We start from the raw sequence: 27,131 nt of genomic DNA, 5'->3' as shown, positions 1-27,131 counted from the left end.
GTGGCTCCAGAGTCAGTGCTGTGTATGGAGGAAAGCACTATATTTAGCTGGTAACGCTCCACCTCCCACACCAGCTCCGGCTCCTTCCCCTCCAGAGAGGCGATGTTCCACGCTCCTAGAACCAGTCTATGTTGTGGCCGCGGGGGGGGGGCAATATTCCTGGGCCTCTGTGCTTGCCTGCCGCCCGATTTCCATTGCACCCAACCCTCATGCCTATCCCTGCTCCACGTTGTTCTTTCAGGCTGGGCCCGACCCAGTCCCATGGAAAGAAGACAGGCCACCAGATGCTTGCCGTCGTGCTAACCCCCCCTGGGTTTGCCTCAAGGGGGCGCTCTGGATTTGGACATGACTTGATTGCCTAGGCTCCGCTTCATGAGGGCTATTTTGAAATATACTCACATTGTGAATTTGATTCAATGCAATCCAAAAAACTTGGGACACAAGCAAGAAAGACCTGGAGAGTTGTTAAACGCTCAAAAAACACTCCAAGTACGGGTCACAAATGATAGTGCTATTATAAAAGGAGCATTCCTGAACGGCTCAGCTGTTCACATCAACAATGGCATGAGGATGCATGTGCAAATTCCTCAACATGTAATTGCAAGGAATTTTGAGATTTCACCATCTTTAAAAGACTTGGAGAATCTGGATTAACATCTGCACGTAAGCGGCAAAGCCAAAAATCAAAACTGAAAGCCTGTGACATTCAACCAATAGGGTGGAAATGTATTAAAAAAAACATGATGGATATTACAATGTGGACTCAGGAGCACTTCAAGAAATGATTTTCAGTTTTGTCAGTAATTGAAAGAGTAGGAGACGGTGCTGGAAAATAACTGGACTTTGTTGAAACATGCTAAGGAGGACATATTTAGCACGTCTGGATGAGATAAAGCACTTCTCTGTGCTCATAATAAAAAAAAAAAAATACAAGAGATGTGTCATTCACTGAGAAATATATTCGCCAGTGCTACGTACATACAGTAGTGTAAATTGAGTAAAAATTGGCGACTGTTTTTATGGCGCACAAACTTTCCAGAGATCCAAAAATTAATTCCATCTCTGTATGACTAAAAAATAAGTTTGCAAATATTCTTTAATGTTGCCACTAAAACACATTATTCATTTAGGAGGTGCTTAAGAGCACACATTGATATTGCTGTTACTGTAATTGGGTGGTAATGGTCAGAAATCCAGCAGGTGCGGTTGGGAATGGGATTAAGAAGCAAGCCCTGTGCGGGGCTCTCCTCTGGGCTTAAGAGGAAAAGGACAAGCAGACTGCTAAAGTCCGCAAAATGCAAAAGCCAGCATGTATGATTCTGCGTGGGTGTATTAGTTCCCATGGTCACGGTTACTTGCACATCTGTGACAGCATCATTAAAACTGAAAGGTGCCTACAGGTTTTGAGCAGTTTGAATGCCTTTTTCCGAGACAATGGAAACCCTGCATCGTTCGATACTTACAGTTTTTAGAGGGAAAGGTGCAACATAGTGGTAAACATACTTCTGTCCCAACTTTTTTGGACTGTATTGCAAGCGTCTAATACAGAACCTTAGTATACTTTCAAAGTAAATCTAGTTCAGTTTGAATATTAAATATCTCATCTTTGAGCTGTAATCAGTTGAATAAAGGTTGAAAAGTTGTTGCTTTTTAATAGGTGGAATTTTCCTTTAATTGTTTTGACAAATTCAGAAGCAGCATCATAATATATGTCAGCCTGGGCTAAATGCTTGCTAGGTTTCTAGGTAAAAAAAAAGCCTTCCAAAGGACCTTTAATTTAGAAGATAAATGGAGGAAATACGAAGGGGAGAAATGGGCGACAAAGGATATTTTTTCCATTCTAAAAAGGCCCTATTTTGGATGCACAATAATCATTTGTAAGGCTTTAATTGCCTTCCAAAACACATTTATTCATGAAAAATATGGCATTTTTTTGATTGATAGCTTCCATTGTGAAGTTTTGGATGGGTTTAGGTACCAGAATGATAAGAGGAAGTGGTTAAAAGACGCCGACTGGATGCTAAAAGCAAACTTCAGTTGCCTGCATATGTTCTAGTTACAACTTTGTCTGAACTTCAGAGTTCTTGAGGATAGTTATCGAACCTAATGTCGATATAGTTGCCATGTCTGACATTCGGATTGAAGAGCTAGGAGGCTTTTCAGTATTCAGCCTGCAAACATTATGTCACAGAGAGCAGAAAACAGAAAATCAGGCCAATTTGAGCAGCAGTGTCTGAATCCACGTGTCCAGGCCCCGCATGAGCAGAGTCCATGGAGACGCTCGTCTCATTGAGATGCGATGACATGATAGACACGGGGAAAGGAGGAGGAGGAGGGAGATTTGATTCAAAGCAAAGACTGGAATCCATCCTCCAGTGAGGGGAGATGGAGGATATGTGCTGTGTGGAGGAGGGAAGAGGAGGGGAGAGGAGTCTTAAGGCTCGGCTAATGAGTACAGGCGAGATGTGTTTGCTCAGCAGCGTCGTTGGCAGGGAGGGTGGAGGTACTGGGGGGGTGACATGGAGGGCTCTGCACTAAGCTTGACCAGATTGGATCTCTTTTTGCCTTTGGGTGGCTTCTCCGGGGGGTGTAGACGCCGCGGGATGCAAAACCAAATACATAGACACAGAATATTAAGACACACTGAAGCACACATGAATGCTCACGAATGGGGTAAAAGATCAGGAGGTAGGTTTGAAAAAGTCCAGGGATTCTACTTTTCCTTTTCCTGACTAAGCAGCGAGGGTGAGGGGTTTGCTGATATGGACAGAAAAGAAAGATTTTATGTGTGTGTGTGTTAATGGAAGTGTGTTACTGTGTTAGTTTTCTATTAAATTCAACACTAGAGCTACCAGAGTGTTTTTTTTTTTTTTTACCATTATTTCATCCATCTATGGTTTAAGTTAACACAGTTAATTTAAGGTACACCTGTGTGTGGAAGACTTAATCAGTATTCCTGGCTACCATTACACCATGAAGACAAAAGAACACTCCAAACAACTAAAATAGAGGTTACTGAAAAGTATAAATCAGGGGATGGATACAAACAAACACCACACATCACAACAAACACACCATCCATATTGTGAAGCATGGTGGTGGCAGCATCATGCTGTGGGGATGCTTCTCAGTAGCCGGCCCTGGTAGGCTTGTAAAGGTAGAGGGTAAAACCAGTGAAGCAAAGTGGGGGCAGAGTATACAGTGGGCAAGTACTTCCTGAAAAATTTAAGGGAAATTCCCAGCAAATTCCACTTAAAATGAATTCCCCCGAAATACTGTGGAAAATTATGGAAAATTTCCTCAACATCCAGACAGATGGGAAGAAAATTTCCCGCCAACATTTCCAGCCCCCCCAAAAAAATCCCCCAAAATTTCAGCAAACTTTTCTGAAAAAGCCTAAAGAAATACAGAATACTTAAACAAAAAATCATTGAAAATTCCTGAAAATTTAGAGGAGATTCTCCAAAATCTCAAAGCAAATTCCACTGAACATTTTCTAATCAATTTCCCAAAGTTTACTAATAAATACCCCTAAAAAATGGTGGAAAATTATGGACATTTCTGAACAAATACCCCAAATTTTCCATGAAAATTCTGGAAAATTGCACATCACCACAAACATACCATCCCCATTGTGAAGCACAGTGGTGGCAGCATCATGCTGTGGGGATGCTTCTCAGTAGCCGGCCCTGGAAGGCTTCTAAAGGTAGAGGTAAAATGAATGTGGCAAAATATTGGGAAATCCTAGAGGACAATCTTATTCAGTCTACTTAAGCATACAGAGGCAGAGTTGGAGCCACATACAGGCGAGTTCTCAAATATTCCCCTATATTCCCCTGTTAATATTCCCCTAAAGTTTAAAAAACTTTTCTGAAAAAGCCTAAATTATATGTTCAATTTTTTAACAAAACATCCATGAAAATTACTGAAACTGTTCAGGGAAATTCGAAACGAATTCTATGTAAAAATTTTGAATCAGATTCCCCAAAAATTTCCAGACAACTTCCTCTAAACACTTTGGACAACTATGGAAAATTTACAGCCCCCCCCCTCAAAAAAAACCTGAACATCCTCAAATATACCCCAAATGTTTCAGCAAACTTTTCTGAAAAAGCCTAAAGTTATACATACAATTTTTAACCAAAAATCCATGAAAATTACTGAAAATTTTAAGAAAATTCAGAGCCAATTGAATGTTAAATTTCAAGTCAAATTCCCCAAAATTTCCTCCCAAAAAATTCCACCCAAACACTGTGGACAACAATGGAAAATTTACAAGTCAACCCCCCCAAATGTTTCAGCAAAATTTTCTGAAGTCTTAAAGTCTTAAAGTCTTAAGATTTAGATAGCATTTTCACAAAATGATAATAATAATAATAATAATTAATAAATGAATAATAATAAAAAAAAAAATAAATAAATAATCATGAAAATTTGGAGCAAATTCCACTTAAAAATTCTAATTAAAATTCCACCAAAATACCAAAAAATACCCCTAAAATTCTGCAGGAAATGACTGAATTTATTCTTATTGTTATTATTATTATTATTATTGTTATATAAATTATAATTATTAACATCTAGTGAGGTTCCCTAAAAAATCCATGAAAATTCTGGAAATTTTTTAAAGTAAATTCTTCAGACAAAATTCACATACATTTCCAAAACTATCAAAAATAAATTCCAAAACTTTCAATGAAAGTACCCCCCAAAAATCACAAAATTTCAAAAAACACTAACATCCACCCGACTAGTTTTCAATAAAATTCCTTAAAAGTGAATTCGCCATTCATCCGGAGCAAATATCATACAATCTTAAAAAGAAAGAGATTTATTTGTCTCAGATGTGATTGAGATAAGGAAATATTTCACAAGTGTGTCTGAAACTCCTAACTACTATTTTATATTCACTAGTAGAGGGAGTAATTGGGTAGTTTGAATGTGCTATACACACATTTATATACAAGTTTAACTGCAGAGAAGTAGAGTTTAAAGCCGCCTCTGAAGAAATTATTAAAGTTGAGTGATCAGGGAAAGAATTAGCATTTGTCAATCAAGTCTACAGACTGGAAAGTTCTCCCTGGAGGGCATGTTGTGCTTACGTCAACTCCCAACCTTTGCATGAGCATGAAAATGCTCTCTTCCATCATCCAAAGGTCTCAATGTTGTTGATATACACCCCCAATCATCCATTTTGCCCAAGACTCCCCTAAACCCACTCCAAATCAATCCCGACCCTTCACCCAGGCCTGCCAAAGCCAATCATTTCACCTCAGGACGGCAGCGCTCTGAACCTATTCTACTTTCATTACAGCGAGCCTGAGGAGAGGCGAAGACAGAGGGCGAGAAAGTGAGAGGAGCGCCAAATTAAAAGACTCCCGTAGCCCCGCGTACACTCAGCTCTGATCCCATATTTAATTCAGTGATTGATTTGTTCATTAAAATACATCCCAAACCTAATTATTCCATTAATAATCCAAAACCTAATGAAAAAATCCACCACATATGAGTCTCTGTGCAAGGTTAGTGAGTGATAAAGAGGAAGTGGAGATCAGAGAGGAGAAATAAGAGAGGAAGAGGAGGTTTTTAAGGATTTCCGTGTCTACACAAACATTTACACCAATGCAAAAACCCTCACAGTCACCTGAGGATCTCCAGCCCAGAGGAGTGAATGTACATGACGATGTAGGGCAAACTTTGACCTGTGTTAACCCGAGCACATGACCACCATGGAAGCAGACGGGCAGATTCAGAGCAGGAGAGGAGGCATTCATGAGAGAAGCAGGAAATGAAAGAGAAGGAGGAAGAGACAGAAGGGAAAGGGAGGAAAATAAAATAAAATTCGAGCAGGATGAAAAAGATGGCGTTACAAATGAGGGAGAACTTTACTGTAAATTAGGACAGAAAGAATGAAAAAAGGGAATTAGATGGTTAATGAGGAAAGGACATCATAGTTTCAGAATTATAGAAAAGAGGGGAAAGAAATGGAAAGAAAGAGCATTTACAGTTTACAGGAGAAGAGGAGAGTGATAAGTCCAATCCAATCCATTTTATTTATACAGCACATTTTAAAAACAATCAAGTTCACCAAAGTGCGGCACAGTAAAATCAAAGACGTCACAAAGGCTGCAGAAGTAAAAACATTAAGAGGAAAGACATAAAAGCAGGCAAGAACATCAATAAAACAATTAAAATGAAATAAAAACACACAAAAACAAATAAAAGCCATAAAAACACAGGGGTTAGGATCATAAAGACATAAAAGGACAGAGATCAAACAACTCTCAAGCTGAATTAAAAGCCAAAGAGTAAAAATGAGTTTTAAGACGCGATTTAAAAGTCGGTAGGGAGGGGAATGTTTTCATTTCGAGTGGCAGTTCGTTCCACAGTTTGGGGGCCGCTGCAGAGACGGCCTCATCACCTCGGGTTTTTAATCTGGTTTTTGGGACAACCAGGTGAAGACGATCAGCAGGGAGTGTAGATATTTAAAAGGTCAGAGATGTACTGAGGTGCTGATCCATTTAAAGATTTAAAAACAAACAATATGATTTTTAAATTAATTCCAAAATGAACGGGAAGCCAGTGGAGGGACGCCAGGATCGGGTTGATGCGGTCATATTTTCGTGTACCTGTTAAAAGACGAGCAGCAGCATTTTGGACTAACTGTAATCTTGCAAAGGAAGCCTGATTAACACAAATGTAGAGAGCATTACGGTAGTCTGAGGAAGGAGGAAAAACATGAAGGGAAAGGAAAAAAAAACAAAAGACAGGAAGGGAAAAGGAAAGGAAGGGAAAAGAAGAACAGGAAGGGGAAGGAAGGGAATGACAGGTCAGGAAAGGAAAGGAAAGGGGATGAAAGGGGAGGAAAGGAAAGACAGGAGGAAAAAGAAGGGAAAGGAAAGGAAGGTGGGGGGGTGAAGGACAGGAAAGGAAAGGAAAGGAAAAGAAAGGACAGGAAGGACAGGAAGGGGGAGGAAGAACATGAAGGGAAAGGAAAGAAAAGGAAAGACAGGAAGGGAAAAGGAAAGGAAGGGAAAGGAAGAACAGGAAGGGGAAGGAAGGAAATGACAGGACAGGAAAGGAAAGGGGACGAAAGGGGAGGAAAGGAAAGACAGGAAGAAAAAGACGGGAAAGGAAAGGAAGGTTAGGAAGGGAAAGGAAATGAAGTGCAGGGAGGGAAAAGAAAGGAAAGGAAGGACAGGAAATGAAAGGAAAGGAAAGGAAAGGAAAGGAAAGGAAAGGAAAAGAAAGGAAAAGAAAGGAAAGGAAAGGAATGTTGGGAAAGATAAGGAAAGATTAGGAAAAAAGTCATAAGGAAACGAAAAGAAGAAAAGGTTACAGAAGAAAAGGAAAGAAAAGGAATGATAAAAAAAGGAAATTTCAGGAAGGGAAAGACAAGGAAATATAATGAATGAAAGGAAAGGAAAGGTAAAGTTAAACAAAAGTAAAGGGAGGAAAAGGAGGAACCTTAAAAGTATGAACAGAAAAACAGAGGGAAGGAGAGAGGAGAACTGGCAGACACAAAAGGGAAGGAGTAAAGTAAGGACAGAGGATTCAGATGGAAGGAAAGGAAAAGTAGTGGGAAAAATCAGTGACATAAAAAAAGAAAGGACACTAAAACCAAAGAAAAGCAAAGCTCCAGACTAATAAATGAGAGTGCGTTCACAGAGATCTATAGAGACCTGCGTGTGCGTCCTGTGCTGTGTCTAATGTGAGTGTGCTGATGTGAGCGTCACTCACTGTGAGTGTGGTGGTGGGAGCGGGGCAGCCCTGAGTGTGGCGGTAGATTAATGGGGGCCATTATCTCAATGCCCAAAACACTCAGTGATGAAGAGTCACTGCCTGGCGACAGGCCACGGCCAATCAATTTGTGGCGCAGCGGTCACCTGCCCGGGTCACAGCCCACATACGGAGGGGTGTTTGTGCTGTTGTGATGGCGGTGGGGTGGTCGGGTGGGCAACTGGCAATTTGCCACGATACTGTGGTGAAAAAGGAAATAAGGTTTTTTTTTACACCTTGTTGGCATGGTTTGGCGGCTCGTGTAGGTTACGGTTATTAAAATTGTGACACTTTTTCAATGCTACAAGCTTTTTAAGGTCCTATACCATATGTATAATTGACCAGCAGTATATTAAAGCTCCTGTGGGGTGATTTTAGATGATCATGAAACAGACTGGTATTCACACTGATGATGTTTTATGACTGATATAAACAAACTAGACCATCAGCAACAAGACTGACCACTTCAATATTACAATTTCTTTTGCCTGAAATTGTTAGCAGGGGGTAGGTGTCACATGGCATTTGCCCAAACTGCTTTTATACTTAAAAAAAATAACTGTACTCAGTTGTTGATCTTAAAGACAGGAAAAAGGATAAGGTTTGTCATTTAAAAGTAGTTTTGCATGCTAAGAACAATATCTTTTGTGGCCACAGGGGGCACCAGAATCAACCAAATGCAGACATTCCTAACAGGAGCTTTAAGTAGTCAAATTAAGCCCCAATAAATGCATTATTTATGTCACTGCAACATGTTTTAATGAAAGTTTGAAAGTACTGTTTTGCTTTTGAATGACTGAAATTTTAATATTAGCAATGCTACACTTAGCTAGCTAGAGTAAACAATTTTATGAATGCTTTCATAACATTTCTGTTGAAAATTTCTTGGCATTCCAACAGCTTCTGATGAATTAAATTCCTTGACGGGAAAAAACAAAAAATAAATAAATAAAAACATTATATCTGGCTGTCCATACAACAGCCAAATAAAGTCTTTGGGACCAAATGTCTTCCACATGCTAATGCTAGCAAGCTAGCCGCAAACCAAAGGTAGAAAACAAAGTCTGGCACAGATTTAAATGAAAAAGATAGTATTGCTGATTCAGAAACTCTTAAAAAGTGAAGTCCAGTGAAGGGCATGCTAGCTTAGCTTAACCTAAAACCAAAAAAAGAGGGGAAACAGCTAGCTTGGTTTGATACAGTGCTACTTTAACAATCTGATTAAACTGTCTAATTATTCTCTGACGCATTCAGACCTGTTAGCATCAACTTCCAAGTGTTTAAAGATTTATTTTTTAGGCTTTTTATGCCTTTATCATAGGGCTAGGGCATAGGCCCTTCAGGTTTTATGCTAAGCTAACTGGCTACTGGAAAAGGCTTCACTTTAACACAGTATTGAGAGTCCTTTCAGTCTCTTATTTAACATTATACTCAACAATTCCTCTCCTTGGTCCTGCTCTTGAGTCTAAAGATGTAAAAGTCTCCTTTCTCCTCTTTAATACCTTCTCTGCCTCTGCCCTCCGTCTTAACAAAAGCCTTTTCAAAGCTAAGTGAAGAGCAAGACAAAATTATTCTCCCCTTTGCAGGAAAATTGTGTCTTTGGAAGGATGCTCTTTCTCCTGGAGGAACGGTTCCCCATCATTACCTCGAGAGCGCAAAGATCACTCAAAGAAGAGGGCTTGGGGTTATTTATTTGCCATAGACACACGGACATGGGCTCAGGTATGCTAGCATAGAGATGCACACACATTAATGCTCACAGAGAAACAGCAGAGACTCTTTCTGGCTTTAAGAAATACCCTGGGGCGACAAGATGGAGTCCCTGAGAGGAGGCTAATACAGTAGAGAAATATCTCCTTCAATGCTGGGAGCATTTTTACATTAAGGTTGGGTAGTCTGAAAACATACTGGTACATGGACTCCCTGATATATCTGAATTAGTAGGGGTGGATTCAAATTAGCCTCGGTATGAGCTTGAACTTTTGGGTTAGCTTTGATTTATCTAGTTTTAAAACATGCTAACAGGTGATGCTAGCTTAGTTCGTCCAGTATTCTAGGATTTATTTCAACAAGCGCTCATCAGCTACACAGGCCAGTTGTTTTATTTGATAACACAGTCAAGAAAGAAACTAAAACGCTGTTTCAGGCTAATGTCAAAGCGCTAAATTAATTAGCATCTTACTGTAGCCACTTGCTACATTATAAAATGACAATGGACCCCCAAATACTTTAGGTCATTAGTTGATTCAAATGACATTTTTGGTAAAGAATTAGCTGCTGTAATAAATCATCTAATGTTAGCTTAAGTTAATGTTAGCTAAGAAGTTGCCAAAAGCTAATATAACTACTGATCAACGTTCTGTACAGCGCCTATGAAAATGATAACACCTCCTTTACCCTTTTATTGATTTACAAATCAATCATGGTCTCACCTGTGTCTGGATGCTCTAGTCACTGGTTAATCCGTATTCCTGGCTACCATTACACCATGAAGACAAAAGAACACCCCAGAGAAATGATTATTAAGTATAAGTCAGGGGATGGAAACAAACACCGCACATTACCACAAACCAAGGTTATAGTAGTTTGGGATTTTTCAGTCGTTTTAATTTTATTTCATTTTCACTTTCTTTTTCGATTTTAGTTTAGTTTGAATTAGTTTTAACTGCTGGTTTGATGGTTTAGTTTTTATTTAGCAAAAATGCTTCGTTTCAGTTTAGTTTTGATTAGTTTTAGTGTTGGTTTTAGTTTTTTTTCGGAAGCATGTCGGGGCTGAGAGAACGTCATACATTTTAAAAAACATATTCAAACAGGCCACTCTTCATTTTTCATTCCATTTGTTTAAAGATGATGTTTGAATACAACTCCAGACATAAAACTACCACTGTATGAAGTCTTAACCAATCAATTCAGGCAATTTAACTCTCCCCAGACTCTGGTGTAGGGGCCAGTCAATATGATTGTATCAAAGACTAAAACTAGGGATATTTTGTCTCTATTTTTATTTTATTTTAGTTAGTTTTGTCAACGTACTATACAGTTTTAGTTTTCATTTTTCGGCAAAGTTATGTTTTGATTTAGTTTTGGTTAACTAAAATGATTTTTGAATTTTAGCTTTAGTTATTTAGTTAGTTTTAGTACACTATAATAACCTTGCCACAAACTCACCATCCCCACTGTGAAGCATGATGGTGGCAGCATCATGCTGTGGGGATGCTTCTCGGCAGCAGGCCCTGGAAGGCTTAGAAAGTGCTAAACATCCAAGGGGGTGAATACCTTTTATAGGCCCCTTAATTAGTTATTTTCCACCGCTGCTTCCTGATAACAACTTATATTTGCACTCTACCTTTTTTTTTTTTAGCTAACACGTCAGCTTGAATTTGGCTCACCACCCTGACATTGCATCAACAACTAACAGCAGCCGTGATGACATTTCCCTTAGTTGTTGTCAATTGAATTCAGTCAAAATGACTGTATCGACTAATAAAAGCTCCATTATGAAGCCATTGACTGCTTTGGTATGATACAGTAAGACTGAATTGATGACTGGTAGTCCTTATTGATGTGTTTTATCAATTTTCATGCCTGCTCTAAGCCCCAGGTGCTGAGTGTCTGACCAGGTAGCTTGGGGGGTATTGTTGACAGAACTGGAACCAATAATGGAAATGACAAGTCTTTTAAAGGCTAATAGGAACACAAGAGACTCTATTGATCCCACCAAAATGGATTCACTAATTTGCTCAGTAAAAACTAATTATCATGAATGATTCCCAATCGATACGTCAAGCTCTTTCATCTTCATTCTTCATTACAAATTCACAAAAATGAATTACATCAATCCAAACAAACAGATTTCCTGGATTTAATTTCACATCACTGTGTCTGTGGAGGACAGTTGTGAAGAATCTCTCTGGTTCGTCCTCACTTAAAGAAACCACTGAGAAACTGACACTTTCCCCACCGCTGCCACAGGTGAGATCGAATCCAATTATGGCAATAAGTACCTGCTTAAGTACCAATTCCTGAAGCTCATGGGAATCATCCATCACGAGGGGCAAAAGGGTTAAGCCCTACCACGCCAACCCCCCAACCATTGAAGCCAAAGCTCTCATCACTGACTTAGATGAATGAAACAAAAGAATATATTACCTTAACGCTGACTGGCAGGAATCAATAGTGAAAGTCCTCGGAAATTATCCAACAAATGGATTGTGAAATGTTACATTATGTAATTTCTTTTTTTTTTTTTCAAGATTTATTTTTGGGCTTTTTCATGCCTTTATTTGACAGAAGAAGGACAGTGGATAGATTCGGAAACAGGGAAGAGAGTGGGGAGAGACATGCGGTAAAGGGCCCCAGGCCGGATTTGAACCCGAGCTGCCCGCGTACATGGGTAGCGCCTTAAACACTCGACCATCGGCGCTCCCATCATTATGTAATTTCTGAGTGTACAGTAGATGCGATTATTGTCATTTCATGACAGCATGGTTGTTTAAAAGGAGGCAAATGGCACTGAAAAAGAACACCAACTGGTATGGGAGACAATGCATCATTTCACTTTAGCTTAAAGAGGCAATTTCGAGGCAAAAAATGGCCTTGATACTGACGTGAAAACCTGGATGCATGGCCAAGTGCTCTTTTGATTTTCAACATCTCATTCTGTTGGATGTAACCAGTAAACAGGGTCACACTTTACATCGTACTACTTACATTTCCCAGCATTAGCATTAGCCCAGATAAGCCATTGCTATGTAAAATGCAATTTCACACTTCAGAAAATTATTTGCAGGCATCCAAAACTGACATTTCAAGCCTTTTTTCTTAACTTTCCATGTACAAAATGTGCACTACACTTGTAAACATGGGGCACTCATCAGCACAAATGTTTGTTAGTACGAGCATTCAGTGAGTAACGTGCCAACATGTCATGCAGCTTCCTAAAGGAACTTCTCATTTTGATTCAACCAACCACAGAACAGTTTTCCATTTTGCCTCAGTTCATTTAAATGAGCTCAGGCCCAGAAAGACTTCTGGATTGTGTTCACAGATGGCTTATTCTGTAGCTAAGGTCAAGCTTGACTGCATCTCTTTTGTTCAGGCCATTCTACTCCTTGTGATACGCCCAGAGACCACCAGCAGTTTTTGGGCCCTTGGGACTTCCACAGCACAACCAGGGGTGACCCTATTACCTGCCTGGACAGTACTCTATGCCAGTGTTTCCCAACAATTTCCTTGCCACCCCCTCCAACCCTACATGTGCCTAAGAAAAGCAGAGCCCCCCAGGACCCAAGAGAGAAGAAAAAGTAACACACTGCTGTCAAAAATAAACATAGATTTTAATTGTTTCACTGAAAACCCCTAAAAAAGGCCTATGCATGCTTTTCTTATCAAAAGACTTTCACATAAATACCTTAATAACTGCTTTATCTTGGTTTTAATCAAAATTTTCAAATCTAATTTTGGCAGCTTCAGAACAGACAATCCTTACGACCACCCCTAGGATCTTTGGCGCCCATCCTGGGAGGTCCCGGACCCCAGGTTGGGAACCAATATTATTTTCCCATTCCCCTAGTAATATGCAAGGACATCCAGAGCAGACCTGGGTTATGCCAATCCTCCTTCCTGCCCTGTGGTACCATCAGGCAGGTTTAATTGCAAACAAAACAAAACATAACAAAAAAAAAAAAACAGTGACTTTTCTTTTTTTAGTGTCCTTTTTTCGGGTCACATAGTAAAACTGAAGCAGGTACTTCTGGCACAAGATCACCAACTTCCAAGGTGCGTGGAGCTCTTTTAAGGCGACTTTATCAGACAGATGAATTTCGCGACACTCCTCCCACAGTGGCAGTGCTTGAATTCATTCCATGGACCTCCAATTAGATGATTATTTTCCTTTTATGTATTTTTTTGTGTCCAATACTTCTTACACATTACCCTAACACATTGAGATTTAATGTACGTTGCGGTTCTGCTTTAGAAGGCAGATCACCTTGTGGTTGGGTTGCGCCCCATGTACGCGGGCGGCCCAGGTTCATGTCCGGCCTTTAACTCCTGTCCCACTTTTTTCCTTGATAAAAAAAGGCATAAAAAGCCAGAGAAAAGCTACTTTTGAAAATTCTGTTCAACCTGAGCAGCAGAAAGCCCCTTAACCATGAGTCATCAGTCCACAGGAAGAACACCCCCAGTTTCTCTTTTTGCATAACCATTCTTCAAATGTCATTCAGCAATTAGGACAAAAGAAAAAGTAAAAAATGGAACTTGTCCATTTGAGTTTAAGGACAGAAAACTCTATTCTCCAAAAGACATTAGGAAGTCAAAATTTGAGCATAAGATTAGCATGTTTTAGTGGTAAATTCAGAAATAATTTAAGTGGTGTTAGCTCTTAAAAAAGCACTTGTTTGTGGTTTTTGCCAGGTTTTTCAAGCTATAACTGTCATAATGGCAATCTCTATGGTCAATCTGGTGCAGATTTGCCCAAATTAGGAATTCGATGCACCAACAGGGTTGTTTATATAATACTTACAAAGAAATGGAACGATAAGGATACCTTTTTGATACCATGGCAAGAAAAATAGAAGTCCTATGCAGCCAATATTGGTGGATTTTGTGCTTGAAATCTCCAGAAACTGTGGGCATTAGTTTGGCAGTACTTTGGTACCAAAGTGTTGCCACCAATTTGTGCAATTTAGACAGTGCTCTCTCTTTTTTTTTCTTTGCTTGTGACAGCTTCTGGTACTTCTCAGTGACTGAAATAATGGAATTGGTGCAATTATAAAACACAGTGTTGAAAAGTATTGGAAATGTTGACAAAGTTGGCCCAAAAGGAAACAAAAATCCAGACAAAATAAAGGTTTAAAAAGCTGTGAAATGTTGACCCTTTAATATGGACATCATGCTATGTCATATTCAAGAAGAAGAGGTGGTTCTGTATACATTACAGGTGTTTCTAGGTTAGTGTGTCCATGGGTATGACTGTCTAATATGAATCTATTGCATCGTGATACTTAATCGAGAAATGAAGCAACTTTGAATAATGTTGCAATTCCTGGATTTTTCTTGAAATATGGCCCGCAGCGAAGCAGCACAGATGTTCCAACCATCCACGTAGAGTATTTAACTTGACCACTGAAATATGTGACTGCAATCTCAATCATACAAACACTTCCTGCTGCTGGAAGCAGAGACTGCCTCTTTGCTTGACTGAAACTCAAAAATGCACACCGCCATGCCTTCAGAATACATATTAGCAAACTGGAGGTCTTGGATGGCAGACAATCAACTCTTGTAACAGTCGATTTTGTTGTTATCAGTGCCAGCAGTAAATCAGGCTTTTGTCAGATCATCGTTTCCAGAGCTGATGGGGTGATGCCTCTGTATCACAGCAGATGTCTGCCAGCGCAGCGTGTGATAGCAAGCCGTGGCACCCTACTGTCATCCGGGAGTTATAACTCAGAGAACTTAAATCTCACCCAGCAGTTACACTATCAAGCAGTCTGTCTGCGTCGGCTTCATTTGCAAACAAAACACAAATGTTCTTTGGGTAAGCAAATGTACACATTATATTTCAAGCCCTACTGCTGTTTCAGGGTGCATATTTTGTTTGTGAAGCAGAGGATGGCACTATGAGTCATTAATTTTGTTGTGCCGTCAGTCATTTCCTGGAAGCACAATTTGTTTCGATGCGTTTCTAGATGGAGTTCAGGACTCTGCTGCTGCTGAGCAACGTCATTGGCCCGTCACATCACTATGAAGTGGCGGGTAAAAAGATCATTGTGTCAGGCTGTGAGGATAATTAGGATCAACAAGGTGGTATGGCTGCCTCAGTACTAGCTCTTCAGATGACACATCCAAACATAAAAGTGATGTTCAATGAGTCTTTACACTCGAGTTTAATGGCATTGATCTTAATATAGTGCCAATAAGCCTTTTACAACTATAGGAATGAGTATAAGCCTTTAAAAACTGTCCTATGATTCAAAGCAGCAGTAGTTTAAGAACTGCTTTCATAGGAATTATGAGTGTATTGTACAGAAGCCAAGATATAATGCTTGACAAGGTGTGCATTATTAGAAATTTAAGGATGACTTAAGGCCAGAAGGTCCTCACAAAATTAGAGCAGTCCATTTTTCCCCAGTAAGTCTCACTTATATTACGGCAACTTGCCGAAGAGCAAATTTAAGATTAACGGTTCATGTCTGCATGCATTTTCCAATCAAAAGACATGATTTTAACCAACTCATTAGCCCTATAAGGTCACCTAAAAAGCCTATTTATCTCAGGCTAAGCCATAAGCTAGATAGCCAATAGTAGTTTATCATTTTTGAAAGTCAATTCCAATATGTTAGGTTGACTAACACTTCACATGGTTGGGCTAACAAGTCCATAAGCCTTGTGTTATTGTTATGCCTGATGATTTGACTAAAACTTTAAAAAACAACTTCCATAAAGTTCTAGCGCAGGGGTGTTGAACTCAATCACAGCAGGGGCCGGATTCTGAATTTAGGTCCAACCTGAGGGCCTAACAGGGTCAACATTAATCATAAACTGTCAACATAATTGTCACCACTAATGAAATATGGAAAATCACAACTAACAAAAGATGATTTTGAGTTTAAAAAAGTCCTAATTATACATTTTAAGGCCCAAAATCTAAGATAAAATGACAAACTTATTAGTTTAAAAGGTCAAAGCATGAAATTAAAGTCAAAATGAAGTTTTTAAAAGGCAAAAATATTAGATAGAAATTCAAAATCCCAAGTTTTATGGGTCAAAATATGAGATAAAATTCGAATATATGACTTTGAAAGGTCAAAATATGAGATAAAAGTCAAAATCATGAGTTTAAACGGTAAAAATACAAAAAAAGTTTAAAAGGTTAACATATGAGAAAATAGTTGAAATTTAAGAAGTTTAAAAGAAAAAATTATGAGATAAAAATTCAAATCACAAGTTCTGAATTTTTAACTGAGAGGTCAAGATATAGGATTAAAAGTCTAGATTAGGAGCTGAAAAGGGCAAAATGTGGGATAAAATGAGTTGAAAAGGTCAAATTATGACTTGAAATTTAAAAATGTCATTGTAATAGTTCAAAATATGAGATAAGACGTCACAATTATGAATTGAAAGGTCTAAATATGAAATTAAAGGCTAAAATCATGAGTTTAAGTTGTAATTTGGAGATACAAAATTGAAAATTTGACATTAAAACACAAATTAGTTTTATTTTTCGACTTCTTGGCTTTTTTAACTCATCATTTTTCTCTTTACTTTTTCAAATTTCGATGATTTAACAAGGATATTTCAAACCAACAAGGCAAAACTGACAAAACTGATTTATACAAGAGGAAATCTGCAGACCTCATACCGGTGAGCCAGTTAGAATAAAAATATGATCTGATCTCGCGGGCCGGGTATAACTGTACCACGGGACAGGTTTGGCCCTGGGCCTTGAGTTTAACACCCCTGGTTTTAGCGCAATGGAAACATTGCTAACGCTCCCACAATAAAACAAATCCTTGCCATGACTTGCAGCTGTTGAGATTTCCAGTCAGCTTAGCTCCTAGAACTCCTTGGCTTGGTTAGAGGTAACCTTATGCTAACTTTATTCCACTACGTAAAGTTTACTTGCAGAGTTACAGACTGACATATTTGAGTCAACAACTTTTCACCAAACCATACACTTTGCTATTGCATAATGCTGGTGCTGGAATGAGTCCTGAAATGCGGAAGTGAGCTAGCATTTTAGCACTTCCGGTTCACTTGTCTGGATGTCTATGGGACATGGTGAAATGCCTGAAATAAGGTCTGTGGTGAACACAAGCTCAAGAGATTGTAACATTTTTTCTACAACATAAAACACATCTGGAAAGAACCCTGCTTTTAGATTTTATATATTTTAGTGCCTTAATAAAGGCAGTTACTAAAAGCAGCTAGGACCATACACGTCATCACCCCAAATGTGTCTACTGGGCCTGCCTATCAATCGTATCCTTGGGTGATGATGTTAGATTCAGTCAACCATGTTGTAGTTCAATGGAGATTATATTTATGTACAAACTGTACAAGTTTCATACAGTTTAATTGTAGCCCAATCTTATTTTCAGCAGTAATTCAAAAACCCACTGAGAAAATCCCAGAAGTTTGCTGCCAAGGGAAGCCATGGGATGCTAATTTCCAAGTTTTGCCAACTAAATTCCGTCATGACTGCACCGCTCTATGGTATGGTATGATTGAAATTTCACTGCAATCCCACTAGGTTATATTGCAATGGAAATGTTGCTACTCCGGTAAAAAGAATTGGTCTTAACCATGAGTTTGTTACAGGACAGATTATCTTGGCTAAGCAATTAAGAACCAGGAAGACAAGTATTTCAATCAAACACTTATTGCACCAACAAAACATGTTTGTGTTTGGCATCCAGGACCCACTACCTCATTACTACTGGTGGATTTATTTTAGCAATGAGATGAAATCTTAAGCCCCCTGTTGAAGCCCAGATGCTAGGATTTTAGTGGGTGGAAAGCAAGAGCACAGTACTGGTTCAAGGCAGAGCAGAGGGAGAGACCGGCTTAAAAAGACCTTAGGTCACTGAAGTTAGCTACAAGCCAGAAAGCTAACTATGTTGGGAGGGTTAAAAGTCAGTAACACTGCATATAGTTGGCATACAGTAGAGGCAATGTGACAACATGTTCAGTAACAAGACCACGTATATCAGCCAGCCATGCTTTAGTCATCGTTTGTACTCCGGTATTTTACTTCGCAAAAAGAGAATATATATCCACACAGTTGTATTCTCCAGAGGGATGCTAATTTGCAAAAAACCAAACAAACAAACAGAGAAAAAAAAACAGTTGTAGAAATTGTAAATGGAGGATCTATCTGGGTTACTGTTGCACATATCTCTCATTTTGGACACGGGGTGATACCGCCCCAAATTCAGGAACGGTGGAAAGGTTTAACCAAACTACATGGAAAGTATCCATCAGAATGGATTTGGCACCCAAAGGCCACTATAAAAATCACAATTCCAACCAGGGTAATGCCTGTTCTAGCAACAATTTTAGCCTGTTTGTTGGAACACTAGACTTGGCAAGCCTCTGCTGTCCTTTCAGAGAAAGCCAGTGTTTCTTGTAACTCAACAAAACTCCATCAAATCCATTACAACCTTGCATCTGCCAACAGGACAGTCGCACACAAAAAAACAGCAGTATCAACAGATGCCATCCTCTTTAACTCAATTGTTTCCACTTACCTTGGCAATTTGGACACACCAGTTGAGCAGCAGCTGGGATCCAATGTTGTCCTTGTGCTCGTGCACGTAATCGAGGAGGCAGCCGTGGGGCATGAGCTGGGTGACCAGCTGGATGGTCGGGCTCAGGCAGACGCCCAGGAGACGAACCAAGTGGGGGTGCTCCATGCTGGCCATGATCAGGGCCTCCTAGGTGAGAGGGGGGAAGAGGGACAAAAATGGACTAAGAAGATTGTTGCTTAGAAGGGCTGAGAGTACATAAATACACGCGTTAGTTCCCCTTGCAGACCTGTTGTACCCCATATTAGGTACTCTATTAACAGTGGAAGTTGTTTCTCTTAAGATCCATTAGTTTTCAAGGTAGTTAAATCATCATTCTTGGTAGTCATGCACCTAAACAAATCCAGTCCTTGTAAACCCAGGTTTGAATTATGCAGTTGATACATGAAAATGTAATTTCCTTATCAATTAACTCTTTGGCCTCCATTCCCAACAGGCAGTGTAACCAGCTGAATGTCATTTTATGAAAGTCATTGATGATTTGTACAGAGGGTTCATGAGTCTGAAGAGGGAACAAATCCATTTTTTTTTTTATTTTTGGCAAGCAATTGCTCAAAAATCCATCCCTCAGTCATAATAATGAAAGTAAATGGAACTTGTTCCTTCAGTAATAAGGACTCAAAATGCCATTCTCCAAAGGACATTAGGAACTCTAATGCTGAGGACTGGGTTCATGTTTTTTAGCAGTAAATTTAGAAATAATTGAAGTGCCATGAATTCGTAAAAAGCACTTGTGCAGGGTTGATTGTTGCCAGATTTTTCAAGCTATCCCTGTGATAGTAATCCTGTAAAATCTGGCCTGCCTCACATAGGGTCGTCATGATGCCAGAATTCTAGCTGCCATACAAAATATCAAATGATATTAATACATCTTTAAAACACCACCCCATGAAATACAGAAGGCCTAGTTTGCCAATATCAGGACTTTGATGCTTTTTTTTAACCAAAAATAGGAACCAAGACTTTGCCAATGAATCTGAACAACTTAGATGGTGTTCGCGGTCCTAAGAGCCATAGATTTTTTTTTTTAAAGGTTTTGGCACTTTTCAGTACCATTAATCCTTAATATAATGGAATTATCTAAAATAGGCTATTGCAAAGCAGGGACCCTTAAAGAAATGGAGGGCCCCTGAAAGGCTGGCTTACCGTAAAGACGGGAGTTAATAATTTCAATGTATTGCAGAATTGGTGCAAGCCTTTTGCTAGCGGGTCTTTTTGCTTCGGCTTTGAGTAGATATGGGAGCTGACTTTTGTTGAAGTTTTGTTGTAAGCTTGCCGAGTTTTGTAACAGGCTGCTGTTGTTCAGAGGTCAAGGGTTTTCCAGCAGGACAATGACCTGAAACATACCTCAACAAGCACCAAGAAATGGGTGGAGACAAAACGTTGGAGAGTCCTAAATGGGCCAGCAATGAGTCCGGATCTAAATCCCATTGAACACCTACGGAGAGATCTCAAAATTGCTGTTGCAAGAAGGCACCCTTCAAATCTGAGAGACCTGGAGCAGTTTGCAAAAGAAGAGTGGTCCAAAATTCCAGTTGAGAGGTGTAAGAAGCTTGTTGATGGTTATAGGAAGCGATTGGTTTCAGTTATTTTTTCCCAAGGGTGTGCAACCAAATATTAAGTTGTGGGTGCCAACATTTTTATCCGGCGAGTTTTGAGTTTTGTGTAAAATAATGTACATTTTGTTTTTTTTCTTCTGCTTTTTTGTGTTGTTCCAGTGCACATGAATGAAATAAATGTGTATACCAAAAACATTTGTAATTACAACAATTTCTGGGAGAAAATGGCGTATTTTCTGGAAAAAATTCCGTGGGTGCCAATACTTTCATCAATGACTGTAATTGGTAGACTGGTTTATGGTGGTAATGGTGGCAGTTCCTCCCAAAGGTACTGGCTAGGTAAATGTCTACTTATAGTTAGAGCAGTGGTTTTCAAAGTGTTAGGCGGGCCTCCGCTGGGGGGCACCACAGAGCTTCAGGGGAGGCGCCGAACCATAAACCAGAACAAAGGTGATCTGCTGTGCATTGAGCAAAATGGATAGACTTATACAGTAGTTACTATGGGGACTATGCTATAGAGCAGTGTTACTCAACCAAAGAGCCAATCTTTTGAAAAATACCTTTGCAAGAGCCACAATCTAAGAGGTGTAAAGTGGCAAAAACAGCTTGAAGAAGCAATAAAAATAGGTTTAAGGTGGCAAAATGGTCAAAAAGCAGCAAAAAAATTGGTGAAAATAGGGTGAAAATGGGAAGGAAAAGTGGAAAAATGGTCAGAAAGTAGCAGAAATTGGTTAGTCAAAAAAGAGGACACAAGTGGTATGTAATGGCAAAGGGTAGTTTAAATGGGCAAAAAGTGGCAAAAAATAGGGAAATAATTTGGATAAATGTGGCAAAAATTTGGTAAACGTGGCCAAAAAAATTGTGAAAAATGGCAAAAATTGGAATAAAAGAAAACAAGTGGTATTAAATGGCAATCTGCAGCTTAAATGGACAAAAAGTGGCAAAAAATTGTAAAAAACAAAATGGAAAAAAATGGGATAAAAGTGGCAAAAATTGGGAAAAAGTGGCAAAAAGATGTTGCAAAAATGAGCAAAAATTTTTGAAAAACAAAGGGGATATTTAATGATGAAAGGTAGCTTAAATGGGCAAAAATGGGATAAAAGTGGAAAAAATGGTGCAAAAGATGCAAAAGAAGTTGTAAAATGGCCAAAAAAATATGTAAAAGGGGTCTTTAATGGCATTATAACTGAATAAGAGGGAAAGGCAGATGTTTCAGGACATTTGCAAAACGAAATATCCAAAATATATTAATGTTAAAAATGTTTAAAGATTAGATATAAATGTTTGAAATGTTGTCATTTAATTTTTTCAATTTGAATCCTTTTTGTGGGTGGGGGTCCACCGAATGGATCATTTCTTCTTAGGGGGGGCTCACTCTTCCACACTTTGAAAACCCCTGAGTTAGAGCCCAAAAGAGGAGCAATATACAAGTACCTCTCAATACTGAAAGCCCAAACTAGGTATAAAGCCTTGGTTGTTTTGTCTAATGGGTCTTTTTGGTCTGGCTCAGACTTTTAGGTTTTAAGCTATTATTGTGGTCAAACCAATAACAGTTGAAAAATACCCACCCATTATTGGTAGGGTAGTAATGGTGGTCAGTTCCTCCCAAAGGTCTTGGCTTGGGAATGGTCTTATGAGTTTTCTTTCAAATTGGCCTCAGGTTGAACATGAGTTGTAAGTATTCCACAAGTATGGTAGATTTGTTTTTATAAAGTCCAAACAGGTGCTTGGTTGTTTTGTCCGTGGCCTCTATGATTCCAATGTTAGGATTGACATTTTTTGTCAATTTGATACTCATCAAGCTGCAACTGGCTCTCATTTTAAGTAAGAATGCCACGAGTTTGACCTCGCATCCATTATCCGTGGATAATACCGCATTGTATTCCAAAGACTTCCTGCTGGAGGTGGGGTTGGATGCATAAATTAAGACTTGTGGGCTGATGACTACATCTGCATGCGCAGCATCTGTCCACAGAGTATTCACACTGTGCGAAAAAATCCAGCAGAAAACCTTCAAAGCTGCAGCCTTTTTCATCTATATTTCAACATGTATGAAACAGAGGTTCTCGCACTGTAAATGTTGCACCGACACAATTAAAACACCACAGTGATGCCTGCTGCTGTCTGCGTGTTTGATTTCTTGAGCTACTTTTGCTTGATACGGCGTGTAATTCATTTTCCTGCCTTCCCTCTCATCTCTTTCTGCAGCAGATGGACGTAGAGGTTTGAACAGTTGGGACTCGACGTTGGGTAATTGTTATTGCGGAGCTGCAAGCAGAAGGATGTGTGCTGGTGATGAAGTGTTATGATGGTGAGGGCTGATACTCGTGGCCCGGCGTGTATGTGCATTATGGCTGAGCAGAAGCTGCACTCGGAGTCATTGCTTAAAAACACTCACTTCAGCCCTTCTCCTCGTCTCCTATTGCCCCTCTCTTGCTCATTCGCGCTCTCTCACATGCAGGCACACTCTCTCGGCGGCACTTGCACACTCAAGGACACGCATACTCTGTCGCTGTCTCGCCGTACGCCAAATGGTCGAGGAGGTGTATATCCAGGCTTGGCCCTGGGGCAGCTGATAGATAGATGAGGTGCCTTTTTAAATTTAGATGCTAAAGAATGAGCTTAGAGCGAGAGTGCTGCTGGTGTGAGTAGATTAATTCTAAACAGGAGGGGGGCTACAGGCCATAGAGAGCCTTTTGGCACCAGCAGTGCCCTGATTTAAACACAGCCTCCCAGCCAAAAGTAGTGCCACTACATCTCCGCGTCATAAAACCACCTGCTGCCTGCCCTAACTGCCCGAAATTATACGACTCCAGCCACCTCTTCCACTGGCACACCTATCGAATGTATAAATAATGGCCATACCCAACATGATGCCACCTATTTGTTTGTCAGCCGCCTTTTGATACCTGAAAAGTGGCATTTTGAGCATTGCCAAGATGTTTTGGTGAGCCAGAAGTGACCACATGTGGATGAGGGGGTAGTAGCCTTCGAAAAGAGCAAGGGGCTAACTAATTAGCAAGCTAGCTACAAGTTTTCAACAGAATAACAGTCTTTGTGTGGGCTTGGTGGACTGGAGTATTCATTTAGACGAGTAAATGCAAAACGTGCTTGGGATATAGCAGGGTAGCAAATATTGCATTGAGTATCTAAAGTAAAAAACACCAAACAAGCTAACAAGCCACTTAAAATGAGCACAGACAGAGATACCTGCAAAATACAGCTAACTCTGTAAACTAATAAAGCTAAATATAATCATGTTTTAAGCTATAGTTACTTATTTCCATGGTTGTGAGATATAAGCTACCACTTTTAAGAGGGCAGCCTTAGAAAGGCTCTCTTGGCAAGTCGAATTAGCAGGTTTCCAACAGAATGAGGCTTCATTTGTGGAAGTTATGAGCCAGACAGGGAATTTAGCAGGCTAGCAAACATAGCATTCAGTCCCTGTATGAAAACACTGAAAAAGCTCACAAGCATAGACATTGATTCCTGCTAGCTATAGCTAATATATCAATCAAGCTAAAAGAAATAAGTTATGTAAGTTGTTCACTATTTGAATTAAATCCCCAAAAGTAACCACCAAGTTTATCAGAGCCAAAGCCGCCCATAAAGGGGGGTGGAGGGGAACCAAGCTGTGATTACTCTCTCTTTCTCTCTCTCTCTCTCTCCCTCTATATATATATATATTTTAACATAAACAATAAACATTCTCATTAAAGTAACAAAAATACTTTTATTTATTTATGCTTTGGCACAATATAGCCTCTTAAAATTGTAAACCCTTAAAATAGAATTACATTTTTACCTCCGCCAAGGAGGTTATGTGATTGGCAGGGTTGATTTGTTCGATTGTTAGCAACATAACTCAAAAAGTTATTGATAGATTTTCATGAAATTTTCAGGAAATGTCAGAAATGGCATAAGGAAGAACAGATTAGATTTTGGGAGTGATCAGGATCACCATCTGGATCCAGGAATTTTTTAAAGGATTCTTTACTATTGGGAGATAGGGCTAATGGCGGAGGTCTGCGCCCTCTGAGTGCTTTTCTAGTTTTGGGAGTGTTAACAATGTGGATGGGTACACTGAACTAAATGATAAGGAAAGCAATGTCATAATGTGCAGAAACACCAGGATGCCAGAAAATACAGCAAACTGAGACAACTTTAAGAACTGAACCATTAGAAAAGAAACAAAAGTGGGGGAGAGTTAGCAAAAATGGGTTGAAGTGGCGAAATTGTATAAAAGTGGCCAAACAATGGCAATAAATGTGTGTAAAAATGGCAAAATATAACAGAACATAGGCAAAATGGGGAAGAAGTGGTTGGGTTGATAGTGGCTAAATATGGGTAAAAAATGGGTTGAAAGAGGTAAAACAAAGAGAAAAAATTGGCCATTTTTAACAAAAAAAAGTGGCAAAAATGGGTGAAAAGCAGCATAAATGGGTTGAAGTGGCAAAAAAGTGGCAAATTTGTATAAAAGTGGCCAAACAATGGCAAAAATGGGTGTAAAAGTGGCAAAATATAACAAAAATAGGCAAAAGAAGATGAAGTGGTTTGGTAAAAAAATAAAAATAAGGTAAGAAAATAAAGAAATTGGTTAAAAGAGGCAAAAGGAGGAAAATATGGGTCATATTTATCAAAAAAGAAGTGGCAAAATGGACAAAAATGGGTTAAAATGGCAAATTAGGGTAGGAAAATAGAAAAAAAAAATGGTTAAAAGTGTCAAAAATAAAAAGAAAACAGGCCAAAATTGGAAAAAAAGCTGCAAAAATGGATGACAAGCTGTAAAAACTGTGTTGAAGTGGCAAAATTGTATTAAAGTGGCCAAACAATGGCCAAATGGTTGAAAAGTGGCAAAATATAACAAAACAAAGGCAAAAGAGGGAAGAAGTGGTTGAATTGATGGTGACAAAATAGGATAAAAAATGGGTTGAAAGAGGTAAAACAAAGAAAAAAATGGCGATATTTATAAGAACAAAAAAGAAGTGGCAAAAACAAATGAAAAGCAGTCAGAAGTGGGTTAAAAATTAAAAAGAAAGTATCAGAAGGGGCAAAAATGGGTCAGAATTAGTAAAAAGAAGTTGCAAAAATGGATGAAAAGCAACAAAAAAATGGACCAAAAAATTACCAAAAAAGTTCCAGAAAGAAGCAATAATAGGTAAAAAACAAGAAGTGCCAAAAAATTGGCCAAAAGCTTTGAAAATTGGTGCACTAGTATTTAGGCAGTTAACATGTCTAGTGCTGATATAAAGTATGATTTTAATTTGGATTTGAAAATGGGTCCAAATGGGACTTGACTCACCGATGAAGCCAGCCTCTAGTGGCCGCTTCAAAAACTGCAGTTTCATGCACTTCTATTGTGGGTTTATTTCTCAGCCTCAGGAGGTGAACTGGCAATAAATCACACTTTAGGATGACGAGAGGAAGGAAACATGAGGAGGAAAGTGGGTGAAGTGAAGGAGGAAATGTTTGTGTGTAACAGGAAGAGTTTTTTTTCTCACTGTTTGATCCCAAAAGACCCGGGAGTCGTAAACTATGTCGGGCTAAACTCTTGCTCCTGCTTTCAACTCTATGAGGACTAGTGTGTGTGCGTGCAAGAGTGTAAGTGTGTGTGTTTTCTCTCATCTCCCTGAGCGCTGACCTCCATTACTGCCGGCTGACCCTCCTTTCCCATCTCGCTCACTTGCTCACTTCCCCTCTGCACACTCACACTGGGTGATGGACTGGCTGGGCCGAGTGAAACTGGTGCATGTTTGAGCATCAAAACACATTAAATTAGCGCTCTTCATTAGGGCTCTTGCATTTCGCATATCGAGTAATCAACCCGCTCATTCAGATTCACATATTTGCCAACACAAGCAAATCACCCTGCAGCTATCGTATACGAGGTCGTCGCCACCTGGGGAGGCTTTTGTTGGGCTCTCCGGTTGCGTGTGTGTGTTTTTATGTGTGGATTTTTTTTTCGGAGTGTGTTTGGAGCTGGCACTCCAGTGGCTAGTTTCCCAGTGGCGAGGCGTGAGCCTGCCTTTAGATTGCTGTTTAACAAGCCGGCAGACAGAGCATATTGGCTCTGGATGGACAGGGACCCCCGATGGGAGGAACAGGGATAGAGGAAGAGACGGGGGAAGAGGGTGGATGGGGGAGGAGGCACAGAAGAGGAGAGGAAAAATGGGAAATATATGTGGCCATTTTACATGAGTTTCCTCTCTTGAGGAGGAAAGGAATCCAGACCTGTAGTTGTGGTTAACTTTATTAGAGTCAGAATTGCTAGATGTTTCTACATTAATCATTATTTTATGGCCCGATTTATACCTCTGCATCAACTTTACACCAAAGCATATGCTGTTGATTTGTCTTGCCCTGGACGTCTGCGGAAGCTTCATAGCCTGAATAGTGAGGTGAGTCAACCAGTCATTTGATCTGTGGGGTCGACTGCATTCTCATTGCATACGCTCCAGTGAGTCAGTTTTGAAATACCTAGTTT

General features: G+C 39.5%; 1 protein-coding gene across 5 annotated transcripts in view; it reads right to left on the bottom strand.

Annotated features, from left to right (window-relative positions):
- The window catches only part of LOC121506114 (receptor tyrosine-protein kinase erbB-4-like), a 497,295-nt gene that overhangs the window by 46,867 nt on the left and 423,297 nt on the right, over window positions 1-27,131 (bottom strand). For 4 of the 5 annotated variants that reach the window (XR_005991613.1, XM_041781682.1, XM_041781685.1 and 1 more), the window contains exon 20: window positions 19,032-19,217. Coding sequence is in view for 4 of the 5 variants with exons in the window: in XM_041781682.1 (XP_041637616.1) it covers window positions 19,032-19,217 (186 nt within the window). In the remaining variant the exon portion in view is untranslated. The remainder of the gene's footprint in view (window positions 1-19,031; window positions 19,218-27,131) is intronic. The other variant, XM_041781683.1, reaches the window with a different exon arrangement.

This window comes from Cheilinus undulatus, linkage group 24 (genome assembly GCF_018320785.1).
Source record: "Cheilinus undulatus linkage group 24, ASM1832078v1, whole genome shotgun sequence".
Taxonomy (NCBI): domain Eukaryota; kingdom Metazoa; phylum Chordata; class Actinopteri; order Labriformes; family Labridae; genus Cheilinus; species Cheilinus undulatus.
Note: the sequence above shows the minus strand (reverse complement) of the source record. Positions and strands in the feature narration are given on the sequence as shown.